Source organism: Falco punctatus (genome assembly GCF_963210335.1).
Source record: "Falco punctatus genome assembly, chromosome: 17".
NCBI classification, from domain to species: domain Eukaryota; kingdom Metazoa; phylum Chordata; class Aves; order Falconiformes; family Falconidae; genus Falco; species Falco punctatus.
In genome coordinates, this window is record NC_137597.1 from 5,244,605 (window position 1) to 5,260,150 (window position 15,546).

The 15,546-nt window shown below is 51.9% G+C and overlaps 1 protein-coding gene across 25 annotated transcripts in view; it reads left to right on the forward strand.

The window, feature by feature from the left end:
* Positions 1 to 15,546, forward strand: part of NFASC (neurofascin) — a 95,940-nt gene that overhangs the window by 30,083 nt on the left and 50,311 nt on the right. For 15 of the 25 annotated variants that reach the window (XR_013924093.1, XR_013924094.1, XR_013924095.1 and 12 more), the window contains exons 1-5: positions 9,661 to 12,010; positions 13,019 to 13,124; positions 13,321 to 13,517; positions 13,879 to 14,001; positions 14,200 to 14,370. Coding sequence is in view for 22 of the 25 variants with exons in the window: in XM_080367165.1 (XP_080223291.1) it covers positions 11,842 to 12,010; positions 13,019 to 13,124; positions 13,321 to 13,517; positions 13,879 to 14,001; positions 14,200 to 14,370 (766 nt within the window). In the remaining 3 variants the exon portion in view is untranslated. The other 10 variants (XM_080367185.1, XM_080367172.1, XM_080367168.1 and 7 more) reach the window with 2 other exon arrangements.

Consider the following 15,546-nt stretch of genomic DNA (forward strand, 5'->3'; position numbering starts at 1 on the left):
GCAGTGCAAGAAGGGTTGGTGCCCTTGAGGAATTCAACCCAGCTCATCTCCTGCCCCGTGCAACTGAAGAAATAAGTGTTCTTGCTTCTCTTGGGGTGTTGTATCTATTGTCCTTATCAGAGACGCTCAGCCTACCGCAGACTCCCAGGTCCGCACGCTCCTCCTCAGGGTTGTGCCTTGCGGAGGGCAGCAGAGCAGACTCGTGCAGGAGCCAGAAGGGGAAAGGCAGCTTTTCCAGAGCAGCTGCTGCATGAACTGTCCTACAGTTGCCGTTTATAGCTATTGCTCTGCATGATTAGCAGTTAGCTAATCACCAGGGGACAGATGCTGCCGTCCCTGTCCCTGGGAGGGGTGGCTAAGGGATGTGACGGGGGGGGGGGCAGACATTAACCATTCGCAGGCTGGGCATCCCTCCTTGTTGTTAGCTCAGTTGTGCCTCCCCCCAGCAGCGTGGGATGGATGGCCTTGGAAAGGAGCTTTGCTGTGAGGGTGGGGGACTGGTGCCCTGTTGTCTCCACCTCTCTAGCCGGAGAGGTTTGGCAGCATCACCGTTGGGTTGGGTTTGCACATAGAATCCTAGAATGGTTTGGGTTGGAAGGGACCTTAAAGATCATCTAGTTCCAACCCCCTGCCATGGGTAGGGATGTAGGTGCTGCTCCAAGATGCCCAGAGCGTTCCTCACGGGCACCACCCAACAGCTGCTTTGGGGTTTGGCTGTTGGGACTCTTGCTTTGGTGTCAAAATTGGTGGCTGGGAAGCTCCCAGGCCAGCCCCAGCATCACCCGCTGCCAGGTGAAGTGCTCCCAGGCAGTGTCCCCTGCAGCACTGAAACAGGCTGCCAGCCCAGGTGCCATCGGTGTGTCCTGTGCCCCAAAACTGCCCTTTAAAGCTTCTCATTGAGAATTTCACACCTGTTTTAATCCATATTTTTCACACCGGTTCCCTTCCTTGTCCCTCTTAAATAAAGCAACATACTAATTACGTAAATGATCATGTATTTTTCGAGATAGGTTGCATTATAAGATGAGTTGTTAAATATTTTCCCCCCAAAATAATGAGTAAAAATGATTGCGTTTTCATCTTAGCTGTAACCCACCCCATGATCCTTAAACGTCATGACATGCCCAAGATGCAGCCCGCGCAGAAGCGATGCTCTGCAGCCCCTTTGTTTTCTACCAAGGATAACTCCCATGGATTGTTTTCTTTTACTCGCGTCTCGCTTTTGCTGATGAAAGGAAAAGATGTGGAAGCAAGCAGCTCCCCAGGAGGGTGGGAAGCTGATTAGTGGGGCTGGTGTGACCCGGTGCCCCGCAGGTCCCCGGAGCGGCTCCAGCAGCCTGCGGATCAGCTGTCGTGGGGCCAATTCCCAGCTGCCGCAGGGGCACGGCACGGGCTCGTGGGTGATGTGCCGGCTGGTGAAGGCTGCATCATTGTCTTCCATGAAAGTTTCATGCTTTTCCATTTAAGTTTTTTTCTCTGACGGTGACCGGTTTGTAAAGGTTAAGTGGTATTTTCTGATTAAACTGAGTAGTCCGGTGATCTCAGCTCATTTCCCACACATGCCATATCTTTTGTCTGACCTTGGGGTAACACTTAACCTCTCCGGACCAGAGTCCCTCTGGGTAATAGAATGACAGTATTTCCTTACATTACCAGAAGGACAGGATGATAAATTAATTCACATTTATGTAGTATCAAGATATGACCATGATAGATTAGGAGTCTGTCCCTGGAGTTAGCAGTGCTCTCAGTAGCGATACATGGCTCTACCCAGGAATGAATTACCTCCTGAAAGTGTTACCACTGCCTGTACTCAAACGTTGCAAAGTGCAGCCACAGCTCTGAATAGCAGAAAGTGCAATTATCCCTTTTCTCTTTGGTTTTTTTTGTGGGTTTTTTTGGTGGGTTTTTTTTTTTTGTTGTTGTTGTTGTTGGTTTGGTTTGTTTTTTTTTTTTTTCAATATTTCTGAAATCAGAGCCCGGGTGCGGCTGATCCCCGCTGCTGCTGGAGGAAGGTCGGGTGAGCTCTGGCTGGCTGATAGCTGTTGAGACAAGCTAAAGTATAAATCTCCTTACTGCCAGCATCAGCTCTAAAGTTCAGGGGATTGAGGGATTCATTCCCACTTCCCACGAGTTGCCCTGTGTGGAGCTGGAGGGATGCTGCCGCGGCTCTTCCTGGCACGTGCTGGTGGGTGACTTTAGGAAGCCATCCTTGTTCCTGGTGATGTTACGGCACTTTTGCTCAATGCCTGTTTGTTTGCTCACTTCTTTTAAAATGCATACAGCCCACAGGGCTTGGGATTGAAAACTCACCCACGTGAGAGGCAGGAGAGCTGCAGGGAGCGAAAGGAAAACTCAGCATACGGCAAAAATCCCGTGGAGGAGTGAGACAAGGAACCAGGGGCTGTGAGAAACAGCCAGCGTATGTGTTGCTTGAAGATGCGTTTCTTAAAGATGTGCTGAAAATGTAATAGGAGGACTATATGGGTGGTTATCCTGAACAAATTGGTCTGCCTGGAGATGTTACGGAGGGTTGGCAGTGGTGGTGTTGGAAGTGCCTGTCTCTGCAAACCCCTGCTGCTGCAGGTCATGTTTTGAGAATGTCTTTTTGTTCAGAGGACAGGAGCAAAGGTGGGTTTGGGAGCTCCTTTGGGGTTATAGCGGGTATAGAAAATGGTTGTCAATAGACACTAGACCATCGATAACCTCAGCCTAGGACCCATTTCCCATGGCAAGCCTGACTTTCCGTCTTGCCTGCCATTAGAGGCTACGTAGGTCTGAAGCGTTAGCTGCTAAAGGGATGGGAATGATTATTTTTTAAGGGGGAGAAGACAAGATGCAAATGAATTTGCTGGTGTTTGCTCTGGCAGTTGTTTCACAGAACAATTGTGAAAGCTGTACCCAAGCTCAGGAACAGGCACAAAGCGCTTCTCTCTCTTCCAAACAGAGGCAAGCGGGAAGCGCTGCCCTCCCCACGCGCTGCTGGCTGTCCCGGGGAAAGGGCACAGTCCATCCCTCGGGATGGAAATGCCAAACGATGATGTCTTGCCGTCACGATTGTTTCTTTGCTTCTTTATGATTGGTTCTTCTTTCTACTGACTTCTGTGCTGGAATGCAACATTTGCTTTGAATGGTTTCTTACGCGCGTTGCAGGGATGCAGCCGCACCTACAGAATTTACTGGTGCGTGTCTGTGTCCTGGGAAAGTGAAAAGATGTGCAGATATCTCCATCCTTATCACACAGGTTTCATGTGCCAGGCTGGGTCCTGGCTCCCAGCGTGGTTCCCAATGGGGATTCACCCCTTTGGAGCGGTTCCTGGGATGGGGTGTCGGGGCCGGCTGGCACCCCTGTGGTGGCTTTTGCCAGGTGTGACAGAACAGCCCATCACTGCCCAAACAACAAAAAGGGGGTGTAGATTTATGACCTGGGAGTCAGCAACCTGGAAACCTATCTGATGTGTTACGTATGGTGGGGGAAAGGCGACAGAGAAGCAGAACAGAGCAGGAGCAAAATGAAGCTTTTAGTCACTGTTAGATATTCACATACCTATATACCCTCTGAATCAATGTTTTCATTAACTGAAACCAAAAGCGTTTTCTCTTTGTGGAATGTTGCTCTGTGCTATTCAATCAGTATTAATTAAGTGGCTGAAACGCATTAAATGGTGCTGCAGAAATCTTCTCGGGAACACTAGCTGCTCGAGTTTTACTGTTCCTCTTAGAACCGTAAATAAGGATGGATGCCTAATTGCTGCTGAAAGCATCCTGCTGGACCTAATGAGCTGACTAAAGCCAATCCTTCACTGCGGAATTATTTAATTTTACTTAACTTCAACCAGAGATTCCCCTTGCTTACCATTTCTGTGCCTGCTCTGCAGCCCTCATCTGCCTCAGAGAGCTCATGCCCGTGGTCGTTTTGCAGGAGCAGGGCTACAGGGGAGGGATTTGTTTCCACCGTTATTCTGGAAGGTCTCATTTCATTAAGCTGTTGAGAAGGAAATTAATTTCAGCCCTTCCTCAGTGTTACCTGTGCACCCGGGGAAAGTCCTCGCGCTCTGCCCAGCTTCCCCAGGGCAGGATGAAGGGCAGCAGGGCTGGGGAAGGACATCCCGCATCTTGTGGTTTGCAGGGATGTGGCTTTGGGAACTGTGACAAAAAGGTGAGTTTTGGCCAAATCAGCCTGGGCAGGATTGGGGTCCTGGCTTCTGCAGCCTTGGCCCAGAGCGGGTTCTCACTGCCGGTTGCATCTCTGCAGCAAGAGGAGCTATTTTCCTGTGTTATCAGCCCTCCAGCGCTGCGAAGCTGGGGAGCTCCGAAGGGGCAGCCCGGAGCCCGGCTGGGGAAGCAGCAAGCGGATTACGTGGCATGTGGTTCATGTTCCGCTAATGAGCGGAGCATGTCAGCAGCTCGTCCAGCCGCTTTCTGCTGGCGCGGGGAGCCTGCCATAGGCAAAATCCCCCCCCTCTCCCGGCTGTGCCATTCAAAGCCAGCGGGGAAACTTGTTGGCACTGAGCAGATGGGAGCTCTGGCTTGCCGGGGCGGGGGGAAGCAGGGATGCTCTGGGGTTGGGATGTGAGCATTCGCTAGTGCAGCTCACCACCATCTGTGGAAAGGAGAGATTTCCCCCATCCCACAGCAGGGAGGAAGCAATGGACGTGTTAGATTGACATGTGCGTGGAGAAATAGAGACTCCACGTTTCTTCTGTGGGACTGTAAAGGTTTGCAGCTCTGCCAGGCTGGTAGGCAGCCCGTGGTGCTGGCTGGGCATCCCCCGGGAGCTGTGAAGCAGTGCCTGCAGAGGAATTCTTCTCTAGTGATACCATCCCCAGCACTCCTGATGCTGGAGCAGGGCTCTGAAGAGATGCAGAAGGACCTGAAGGAATTTTAAAAGCTGAATTTTATTTTTTCTCCTCCCTTTCACTGCAGATTTTGAGTGGCTTAGAAAATGCTCGGATAGATTTTCTGATTTAATTATTAGTATGTGAGTGGTGTCTTCACATAAGGAGCAACTTGAGTGTGAAACTCACAGCAGAGCAGGGCAATGACCCTGTAACAGCATCTGGGCCAGGTGTAGTTTCAGTGGCTTCCTATTCACCACATGGCTGTGCAGGTAATCCAGGCACATTCACCTGGTGGGTGCTGTGATCGTCAGCATCCCTTGGGAGAGGCTGTCGTGGGGGGCTGGCCTTTGCTGGCTGTGTGTGGAGGGGGGGCTTCCTGGGGCCAGGCTGGGCTCTGCCAGGCCACATGAGCATCCGAGACCCCTTGACCCTTTGTACCTTGACTCCACCAGCCCTTGGGGCAGTTACTTACCTGCTGCACTGTCATTTGAAAATCCAGATTTATTTGGAAAGCATTTGACAATGCTGCAAAATCACTCTCTGCCTTGAAAATAGAACAGAAAACCCACGATGCCAGGATACGGTCCTCTACCCATATGTTTTGTAATGTAGGATGTCTGATGCACAGCAAGATGTTTCCTTCTGGAAACTTCTCTTTCAAGCTGATATGGCCTGACTGCTGCAGAAGAATAAAAACCATAGCTAATTTGTAGAAAGCACAAATCCTCTCCAAACTCTCCAGTTCCCATCCTGGTTGCCCAGCCCTCAGCTGAGGCAGGCACTGCTGCCATTGAGTCCCAGCATCTGTATTTCCATCCCATCATGGGTTTCTCAGTCATCCCCAGGTGTCCGTCCCTTTCTTGCCTTTAATTTTTTCCCTCCAGTGCTGTTCGGAGAGAGGATGGAGGCTTTGAACAGAGCAGTTAAGGTTGCACATCCACCTTTTGATTTCAGATGCACCCCATGCTGTGTGGATATTTGGTTGGATTTTGCCAAGAGGAGCAATTTCTGGTTTTAAAGTTCCTGTCCTGGAGTTACTTGTGATTTTTTTTCAGAGAAAAATGTATTCACAAAAGTATCTGATGCATCTGGAGGGAGGTCTGCGCCAAGGTCTGGGATGTATTTCTCAACCCAGAGTAAGAGTCTGTGAGAACTGATGGTGCAGTAGGTCATGGGGGAATTGGAAAGCACCAAGTCTGAAAAACATTTCTGAACTCTGGGTAAGTATTTAGGGGAAAAGGCATCTGTGTCTGTCTCATTGCTGTCTTCCTGGTAGCTGGAGGAAAAGCAGAGCAGGGACGTGGCTTTTGTTGAGCCTGCCAAGCGCTAACACTGGATGAGAAAGGCATTTAAGTAGTTAAATTCCTATTTGACGGCATCACGGTCTTGCAACTATTTGTATGAGATTTTGCTCGGTGGTGTGTTTTTACTTAACATTATGGGCCCAGGTTTAAGGTCAGTTTTGAGCCCAGCCAGCTCAGAGGCTTCTTGAACATCCCCAGTCCCAGCCCGGCTGCCTCCATGGCTCTGGCCATCCCATCAGGCACCCGCAGCTGTGAGCTCGTTCCCCTCTTTGGGCAGGAGTCAGATCTTTTCTGTCTTGCACAATGGGGTCGGGAGCAATGATTAAGAAATGCTCAGCCTGGGAAGAAGCAGTCTCAGCTGCCCCTTTGCGTAGGCTATTTCAGGTTGAGTCAGACTTGGAAGCAGATGAAGACATCAGCCAGCTTCACGGCTGTTAGCGTCCCCAGATAAGCACTTTCTTGCCCCTGCTGCAGCTCCAGCCCTCTGTGCTGGGGAGATGTCCCTGTCCCCAGGCTCGGAGCAGCCCTGACAATGTGGGCTGTGTTCTGCATGGCTGGGGGCTCGCGGCACTGCCCGTCCCCACGACCCACCTACACGCGCAGGCACGGCAGCAGATTGTTCCTGAGGCTGGGCGAGTCGCACCCACATCTGCCCTGAGACAAAGGCGCTCTGGAGGAGCCCGGCGCTCGCTCTTCTAAAGGCGGGGATGCATTTTGTGTGTGCTCTGTCGTGGGTTTTATTATTTGCTCTTGGTCGGTGCTGCTCCGCGTGGACAAGTGGTCGTCCATCCCGTACCAGCTGTCCTCCGGCACTGGAAGCGCTGGGTCATTCCCATGTAGCTCTGCCTGCGGTTTCAGTCCAGAGCTGCCGTGTCTCTGCTGCTCCCTTTTGCAACTCAAAAATTACCTGCAAATTTATCTTTTCCTGATAGGCACGGCCCTCACTTTCCCAGTCTCAGTGCACATGATGACGGGTAGGATATATTCTTTTGCATCAATTAGATGTGTAGATGACTCTGTGTGTACTGTACAGTGTTTGGGCTCAGCCCTTTTTGTATTTAATGCAAAATGCATGTCTGTACAAATATCTCCCAAGCATCTGTGCCAGGAACCTACTCCCCCGTGTCACGGCCACTTCTTTCACGCTAACTGGTACCCAGGCTAAAGAAAACAACATATTCTTTGCTTTTCAGGCTCCAAGCAGCATGTAGGGATGTGCACTATTTAAACGCCTGCTGTCTTGCACCTTCCCTCCCATACTACATCTGTGAATGAAAAGGGGTTTAATGCATTTTGTGTCAGTGATGTGAAGCGTCAGTAGGCGAGCACAGTAAGGACAACCAGAAATCTTCGCCTCGCTACACCTCAGGTTGCAGTACTGGCTGATTCAGTTTCTAACTCAGACTTGTGCTCGGGAACAGAAAGGCATAAAACCAGCTGATCCATTACTCATTTTAAGCTGTAACTGGAGAAATGAACCGCTTTAAAAAATGAAGGCTACAGATCAAAATGATGTCTTCGCTCAGACAGAAAGCTAAAGAAGTAATTTGAAAAGCTTTGTTCAGCATGACCTGATCACAGGACTGCAGAAGTCCTGGACATGATTTTAATTACTGGCCCAGTCCTATAATTATTCTGTCCTTCAACTATTTTTATTGCAACAGCTGGATTGGAAAAGTCCTTAGAATGAGCAAAAAAAAAGATCAAAGCAACGCTCCCCTCCAAGCCCCTTCACAACCTACAATCTGTCATCTGGTGTAACTGGGACACGCTGGGACAGTGAGTTCCTTCAGGGTTCAGCCCCAGAGCAAGGAATCGGACCTGGATGGAGAAACCATTAAGCACATCTTGTTCCCCACAAGGGTAACAGGGAAAAGTATCCTTAAAGGTTCTTTTGCGCTGGCTTTGAGCTTGTCTGGGGTTCAGGAGAGCTTCCCGGGCCATGTGTCAGGGCTCTCTATTTTCCACGACATCTGCTCCTCGCCGGCTCCAGCAGCATTCCCTGCAGTTCCCGGAGCCCCCCGGCAGCCCCGCACTCGCCGGGTTTTGTCTGTCGTGCTGCATCCCCCTCCCCTCCCTCCCACACTTGCTTCGTCCCAGGCTCAGGAACAGCCAAAGGGGTAGCAGCATCCAAAGCTGCAGCCGGTGATTTATATTTCATGAAAAGGGGCTGTCCTGGCTTGCCAAATGGCCTCTCCGTGCTGCCCTCCTGCCTGGCGACATCCCACCTGGGCGAAAGCCTGCGCGAGGGCTGGGGAGGAGCGGCACGGAGCGAGGCTGGGGATTTTCCACTGTTTGCTGCCCTGGCGTTATTTTTGTTCTTAGCCAAGAGAGCTGTCGGCACGGCTGATGCCCTTTTTATAACTCTATTAGAGAGTTGTAACTCAGCCGTGATGCCACCTCTGCACCACAGCAGCCTTTCCAAGGGGGCTTTTATAGACCAGACGAGATCATTTATCCTCCTTTTTGCTCTTTTTTTTTTTTTTTATCTGCGTTTAGTCTGTGGGTTTATTAACAGCAAAATCAAAGGTCGCGTGTATGGAAAATGCCAGCGATAAGCTGATGGTCCCCAGGTGGTTTGGATGGGTGCCTTTGGGAGCCCAGCAGCATGCTGCACATCTGGCACCAGGGACTGGCTGGGGAGGGAAACAGCTGGAGCCCAGTTGGAAACAGGCTCATTTAGAGACCAGTTGGGAAAGATCCCACCGTGTCCCAACTCCTTCTAGAGCTGTGCCCGCTCAGTGACAGGCTTTTTGGCACACGAGAGGGTCTCCAGAGCTGGCTCCCTGCTATTGCCAGGCTGCACACGGAGGCAGAGCTCATCCCGGTGCCCTGCGGGAGGGAGCGGATGTTTGTTAGGTATTTCTTGTGCTTAAAATGCAACTGTTGTTGTTGTTTGTTAGGTATTTTTTGTGCATAAAATGGAATTGCTGTTTTATTAACAGCAAATAATCCTTTTTATTTTATCCTATGGAGACTGTTCGCTGCTTTTGTATTCAGTTACTTTCAGTAACTTTCCATCAGTCCCAGGGGAGAGCATGGTCCTTTTCCTTCCATCCAATAGGTCTCTCCAGGGTCTCAGCACAAATCATCCCACAAGGCTGATTTTCTGCCAGCAGAACAACCCAGGGGTTGGGAGGACTGTGACCACAGGCTGGTACCTGGGTCACCAAAGCCTGGAAACTATTTGTGGCACTACTCACACCCCCGTCCCTCCGCACAAATATTTTTAGATCGGGAACAGTCTCTCTCCACAGTTGCCAAAAAGGAAGATGACAGAAACAGGGTTGTAAAGGGCTCGGTGACTGCTGGGTTTGTGTTTGTTTTGCAGCTGAGGATCTGTCGGCACGTGCCGCTGGTCTGCTCGCCTCGGGGGACGTGACTGAGGTCCTAACGCTGCCCAGACATCCAAAATGGTCATGCAAAGACACCACCTCACCTGCGCAGGAATAGCATTCGCTCTCTGCCTTCATCACCTCGTCAGCACCATTGAGGTCCCTCTGGATTGTAAGTCGTGGGTTATCCCTCTAGAATCTCCTGCTGAAATGGTTGAGGAGCGAAGATGTGCGCAGCCCAGGTGGTTTTCCTGGTCTAGCCTAAGGTTTTCTTTGTCTGTTTGGGTCTGTTTTTCTTTTTAAACCACATGCTCTCCAGAAAGTCACCTAAATCGCTCTCTGATTTCGTCAGTCTATCTCAAAGTTGAGCAGAGGACTAGAAACCCCCATCAAAATGGAACAGAGCATCTCAGCTGAGCTGTGGCCAGTCTTCAGCCTGTTGATTTAAGTGAAGCATCCCAGGACTTCCTGGGATGTTCCTGTAGGAACCTGATGGGTTCCTACAGAGCAGAGGCAGGCTTTGGGATGCTCTTTTTGTGGAGGATGTGAGCTCGTGGCTAGCCTTACCTGGCAGATGCTGCCGTGAGCGAACACCTAGGTCCTCAAGGGCAGCGGAGACCCAGGCAGGTCCTGCCAAGCAAGGGGAATTTTCTCTCTCCGTCAGGAGTTTTTGGTTAATTATGAAATAGGAGTTATGTTTTATTCAGAAGCACGCAAGAGCTGAGGGAGATGAAGCGAGGAGGAAGGGGGACATGGGCTGATGTTTCTGCTGAATGGGCATCTTCAGGCTAGCACGTGGGAAATGCATGACTTTTTGAATGCACTTGAGATGGGGGGGGGTCGTACTGAGAGCTGCTCAGCCACTGTTCTGGAAACCAGTTTCATAATTTCTTTGTGTCCCAGCTTCCTCCTGTAGTGGCTGTTAATAACAATCAGCCTGTCGCTGCAGGGAATCTCTGCCGACAGTGCAACGCACAGAAATCCTCCAGCGAGCAGTGTGTTAGTGGAAAAAGCACAGCTCCCTGCTGGGGTCTAAAAACCCTGCTGAAGTGCCAGGGTTGCTCTTGATAAGAGAAATTTCCAGCCCTGTGGGCTGTTGCTCTGTGGAGTCCTGGGAATGCTGGCCATAGCTGCAGGACCTCAGCTGATCCCTGACAGGGCAGCAAAATGGGAAGGAAAAATTGGAGGCAGTGGCTTTTGGCTGAAATTTGGAAATGACTGAAGAGAAAGGGTGGGAAAGCTCTGATTTGTGGAGGGGAACAAATATTTGTGTTACTTGAAAAACATAGGGCAGGGGTCCCAGACTCTGCTGCATTCCAGATGATAGTGGATGAAATTATCTGTTCCCCTGGAGTCAGCACTGTAACACAACAAGGCACTCTTGTTCCCAGCAATGGGAATTTTATCTGATGCACACAGCTCAGTGATTCCTTCAGGCCTGACTCTGTTAACATCTATAATATTCCAGAAATGCAGGCAGCCGGCATGGATGTAGGGGCCAGTACAGCTGGGGAAAACTGAATGGGTCTGCAAACAGCCGCCTACTGCATTGCTTGTGCTTTGCATCAGGAAAAGAGCAATTTTGCTACTTAAGTGTAATGTGACCTTAGAAAAGTAAGAGAAATGCTGACAGCTGGTGGAGAAATGCTCCAGGCAGCCTGCAGCAGCTCACTGCTTCTCTAGCCTCTCCCTGCTCCCCGTTGCACAGCACCGAGCCGCAGGAGAGCATCGTCCCTTCCAGCACTGATGGAAAACTGGGATCGTAACTAAGAGCATCCTTTTGCAGCTTTGACCAGGTGGTGTGTAAAGAGCCCCAGCTGCTCCAGCTTTGTGCAGGGGCTGATAAATGTGTAAATCACAGGCTCTGAGTGCACGAGCTCTATCCCCAACATGCCACTAGTTGTGAAAGTCCTCCCTGCTCCATGGAAATCAGCGCCTTCACCCAGTGCCGGTGTGTGGGCCCTGCCCCAACCCTAACAAGTTTTCTTCTTTGGATAAAACCCTGCCTACCCCTGTCCTGGGGGCAGGATATGTATCTCTTGCTATGTTACAGGCACCTTCTCTGAGTCTGAGCATCACCTAAACCCTTAGCTGGCTTTTTATCAGGCACGTATTAGCCTCTGACCCAGGGGGATGAATCTGGGAGCGGCTCAGGGTAAGCCTGGCCGTGGGGAAGGGGGGAACACTGCTAACCCCTATGAGTCCTGGACTGCAGGACCACCAGTGCCCGTGGGCAAGTGGTGTGAGTATGCCTGTGTCCTCTTTTGGCCCCCAAACCCCTGATGCACAGGCAGCTGACAGCTAACAGGACCGTTCAGCAGCAGCTTCTCCCACGTGGACAATAAGGAGGTTGATTAGAACATGCTTGAATCATACAATGATTTGCGTGTGGTATCTGCAAGCCCCGCAATAGCCATACACGTTTCTGATTGTGTACGTGATGTATATAGGTTTGTTCTTCAATTAACCTGTTTTCTTCTTTTTCATTATGCTTGCACTTTGGGAATAACAGCAAACATTCAGAGTGAATGTAAGTGTTCCCCTCGCTCTTTGTGCATACGTGTCCATCTCCTGCATGGCTGAAACAAGGCTGGAGGGGTCTGTACCCAGCAGGGGCCGGTGGTGGCTGTCACTTGGCACAGGGTGTGCATGGGGACATCGCTTGCTCCTGTGGCCGGGCTGGCCAGGCTGGGGACAAGCTGCTTCTGTGCAGCCAGGCATGGCTGGGAGAGGTGCAGGAGGTGCTGGAGCAGCTTGGGAGGAGCGCTTGGGCTCTGCCGTCTCCCCAGAGTGGGCACCAGCCTGTCTTTGCGATACAAATGTTTCTGGGGGGGGCTGCTACTGCCAACGCCGCACCTCGGAGGAGAGCAGGCTCCTCTGCCTGGCACAAGCACACGTGCCAAGCTCAGCTCCACATACCGACACGTTCGCAGCATCGCTGGCTCGTGGGGGGAGAGCAAACAGCCTCAGACCTGAGCAGTTTTGTCCCAGGACAGCCGTGGGACCGAGCCCTTCAATTCCAAGTTCAGGACTAGAGCCGGGTCCTACGCTGGCTGCTGGGCTCCTGTGCCCCTTTTCACAAGCTCTGCCCTTCTAAACACAAGTGCTACGCTCCTTTGGGGTAAATCTGGGAGGTTTTGAGCCTCTTTCTTGCACAGGGAGCACCTGTAAGCCCCCTGCTCTCTGGCTTCTGGTCCCAGCTGCAGCCCCTCTCTTTGCAGTGCACTGCCAAAATGCTTTTTGGTCCAATTCAAACAACCTGTGGTAGCAGGAAGATGTGACTGTAAAATTTCTTAACGAGCTCAAGTGGAAACAGGGGCTTTCCTGCTACCCAGCTGCTGGTCTGAGAGGTGATGAGCAGCACAGCCCCCCAAAAGCTCATGGTAATTTCCTCAGGTGTTGAAGGGCTTTAAAGCACGAGTTGCGCATCCAGCCTGGGGAAGAAGCTGAAATCCCACCAGGATCTGCTGCAGGACGGCAGGGAGGGGATTCACCCTCTCTGCACAACCCTCCTCACGACTCCTGGTTTGCTTTGCAGTGCCTCAGCCCCCCACGATCACCAAACAGTCCGTGAAGGACTACATCGTTGACCCGAGGGATAACATCTACATTGAATGTGAAGCCAAAGGGAACCCCGTCCCCACGTAAGTGCCTCTGCAGCCCTTGTCATGCTGAAGCTGCTGTTCGTTAAAGCTGGCTCTGGAGGAGCTTCCCTCCAGTTGAGCTGTGCCACTTCCACCGTCAGCTAACCCAGCCGGTGGCTTGCACAGCACAGGTAAGGAGCTCGTCGGGTAAAGATGGCCCATGGTTACAAACCCAACCTCTCCCCCGTGCTTGCAGTTTTTCCTGGACGCGGAACGGGAAGTTCTTCAACGTGGCGAAGGACCCCAAGGTTTCCATGCGGCGGCGGTCGGGGACGCTAGTCATTGACTTCCACAGCGGAGGACGGCCGGAGGACTACGAGGGCGAGTACCAGTGCTTTGCTCGGAACGACTATGGCACTGCTCTCTCCAGCAAAATCCACCTCCAGGTTTCCAGTGAGTAACAGCAGCAGCACGGAGCAAGCAGCCAGCAGCCCCTGAGGGAGCAGGGACTGTTTGCACCATATGGGATCTTGTAGAAGAGGCGTGGAGACTATCCAGTGCTCAGACATCTCCACCTGCTTCACCTGTTACCTGTGTCGGGATGTATCCAGCCACAGGACTGAGATGAAGGCATGGGGGTTATGGCTGCAGCTAACAGGGAAATTCTTGGTGTAGATTTAAGGGCGTCTTGCACATGTAGAAATGCAGTTTGCATTGAGGCTGCTCCATTGAAACCAGGCCAGGTCCAGTGGGAAGAGATCTGCAAATTTACTGCCCTCCCTGCCTCACGCGGTGCCTTTGCTTCTTATGGCAGAGTCTCCCCTGTGGCCCAAGGAGAAGGTGGATGTGATAGAGGTGGATGAAGGGGCTCCGCTCAGCCTGCAGTGCAACCCGCCGCCTGGGCTGCCTTCTCCCGTCATCTTCTGGATGAGCAGCGGTGAGTCAGGGGACCCCCCTTCCCACCTTGGCCCCTGCCGGCACTATTTCCATCCCCTGCAGCGTGTTTAGGGTCGCTACTTCTAGTTCAGAGCTTGGAGGCAGCCACACGTGGCTTGGGGCCGGGGTTGGCTTTTCTCCTTCATGCAGCCACCACGGGAGTGTCTGACTTGCTGGGAATGCCTGTTCTCCCCTGCAGCCATGGAGCCCATCCACCAGGACAAGCGCGTCTCCCAGGGCCAGAATGGTGACCTGTACTTCTCCAATGTCATGCTGCAGGATGCCCAGACCGACTACAGCTGCAACGCGCGCTTCCACTTCACCCACACCATTCAGCAGAAAAACCCCTACACCCTCAAGGTGAAAACCAGTAAGTGTCATGGTGATCGCTCAGGATGGGTCTCCCCTAGCCTCTCCAGGCAGGGTTTTCCTTCCAGATGCCTTGTTTCTGTCCTTGGCAGCACTGAGACCTACCACGGAGAAGAGTGGCTCCCTTTATTTTGTTTAGGATAGTACCAGAACCAGTTTGGATAAGGGATGATGGTCCTTGGATGGCTATCCTGGCAGGGAGGGCTGCTGGTTTCCCTCCAGCATCTTGGAGCTTTGCAGCTTCATGGGCTGAGGGTTGCAGAGGTAGCTTGGTGCAGGTATGGCCAAGTCCGTGTGTCTGGGATAAACTGTGAAGCTGTTTATCTGTGGGAAACACAGCACAGATGGGGCATTCCCCTCATCTTTAGGGAAATGTATAATATCAAATGATCTTTCCCTAGTTTGAAAAGCTGGAGGTAGCCTTGGTTTGCTCCAGGCTCAGGTTTCTGTGCTGGTGCTGCACAGGGGGGCTGAGTGCGTGTCAGCCTGGCACAGCTCAGGATTTACCTACCGACCAGGAGCTGCTGTTGACTCCTTTGCTCTGGGACATGCTGACACGAGGGCTTTGAGCCTTTGGGGTCTGAGCGTGTACATGTGGGACACGCTCAGGATGGCCAGGATCTCAGCTTCACCATGCAGAGCATCGTCTTGGGGGATAGGAGGAGCACGTGTCTGGCTCTCTCCAGGCACGTGATGAGCCTTTCCACGGGCAGGTCCAGCCTCCAGCAGTCTCTTCTCCAGAAACGAGACTGCTTGAAGGAAGGTGAGTTCCTGATGCTGATGCATTTCATGCCAGCTGGCTGGCAGGGCTGCTGGCAGAGGGGAGCTGAGAAGATGCTGCAGGACACAAGGCTCTTGAGTTGATGCAGGTCCTGCACAGCACGGGGTCTTTTTTTGGGGGATGTGTGTGCAGAGCACCTGCACAGTCAGCAGTCAACACAGAAACAGCATCAATGGGCCCCAGTCATCAGACAGGAGCCATCTCCCGTTCCCAGTAAGGTCCAACTGCGGGGAAGGGGTAGTGTGTGCTGGCGGGTGGAGGGCTGTGTTTTGGGGAGCCGGCTCTGGTGCAAAGCAGGCACGATGTGCTCCTGAATCCCAGCGTTAGGAGCTTAATTTGATCTCACAGCAGCTTAAATTAGAAGTAACACTATGAAAGCGACCTGAAAGCGATGTG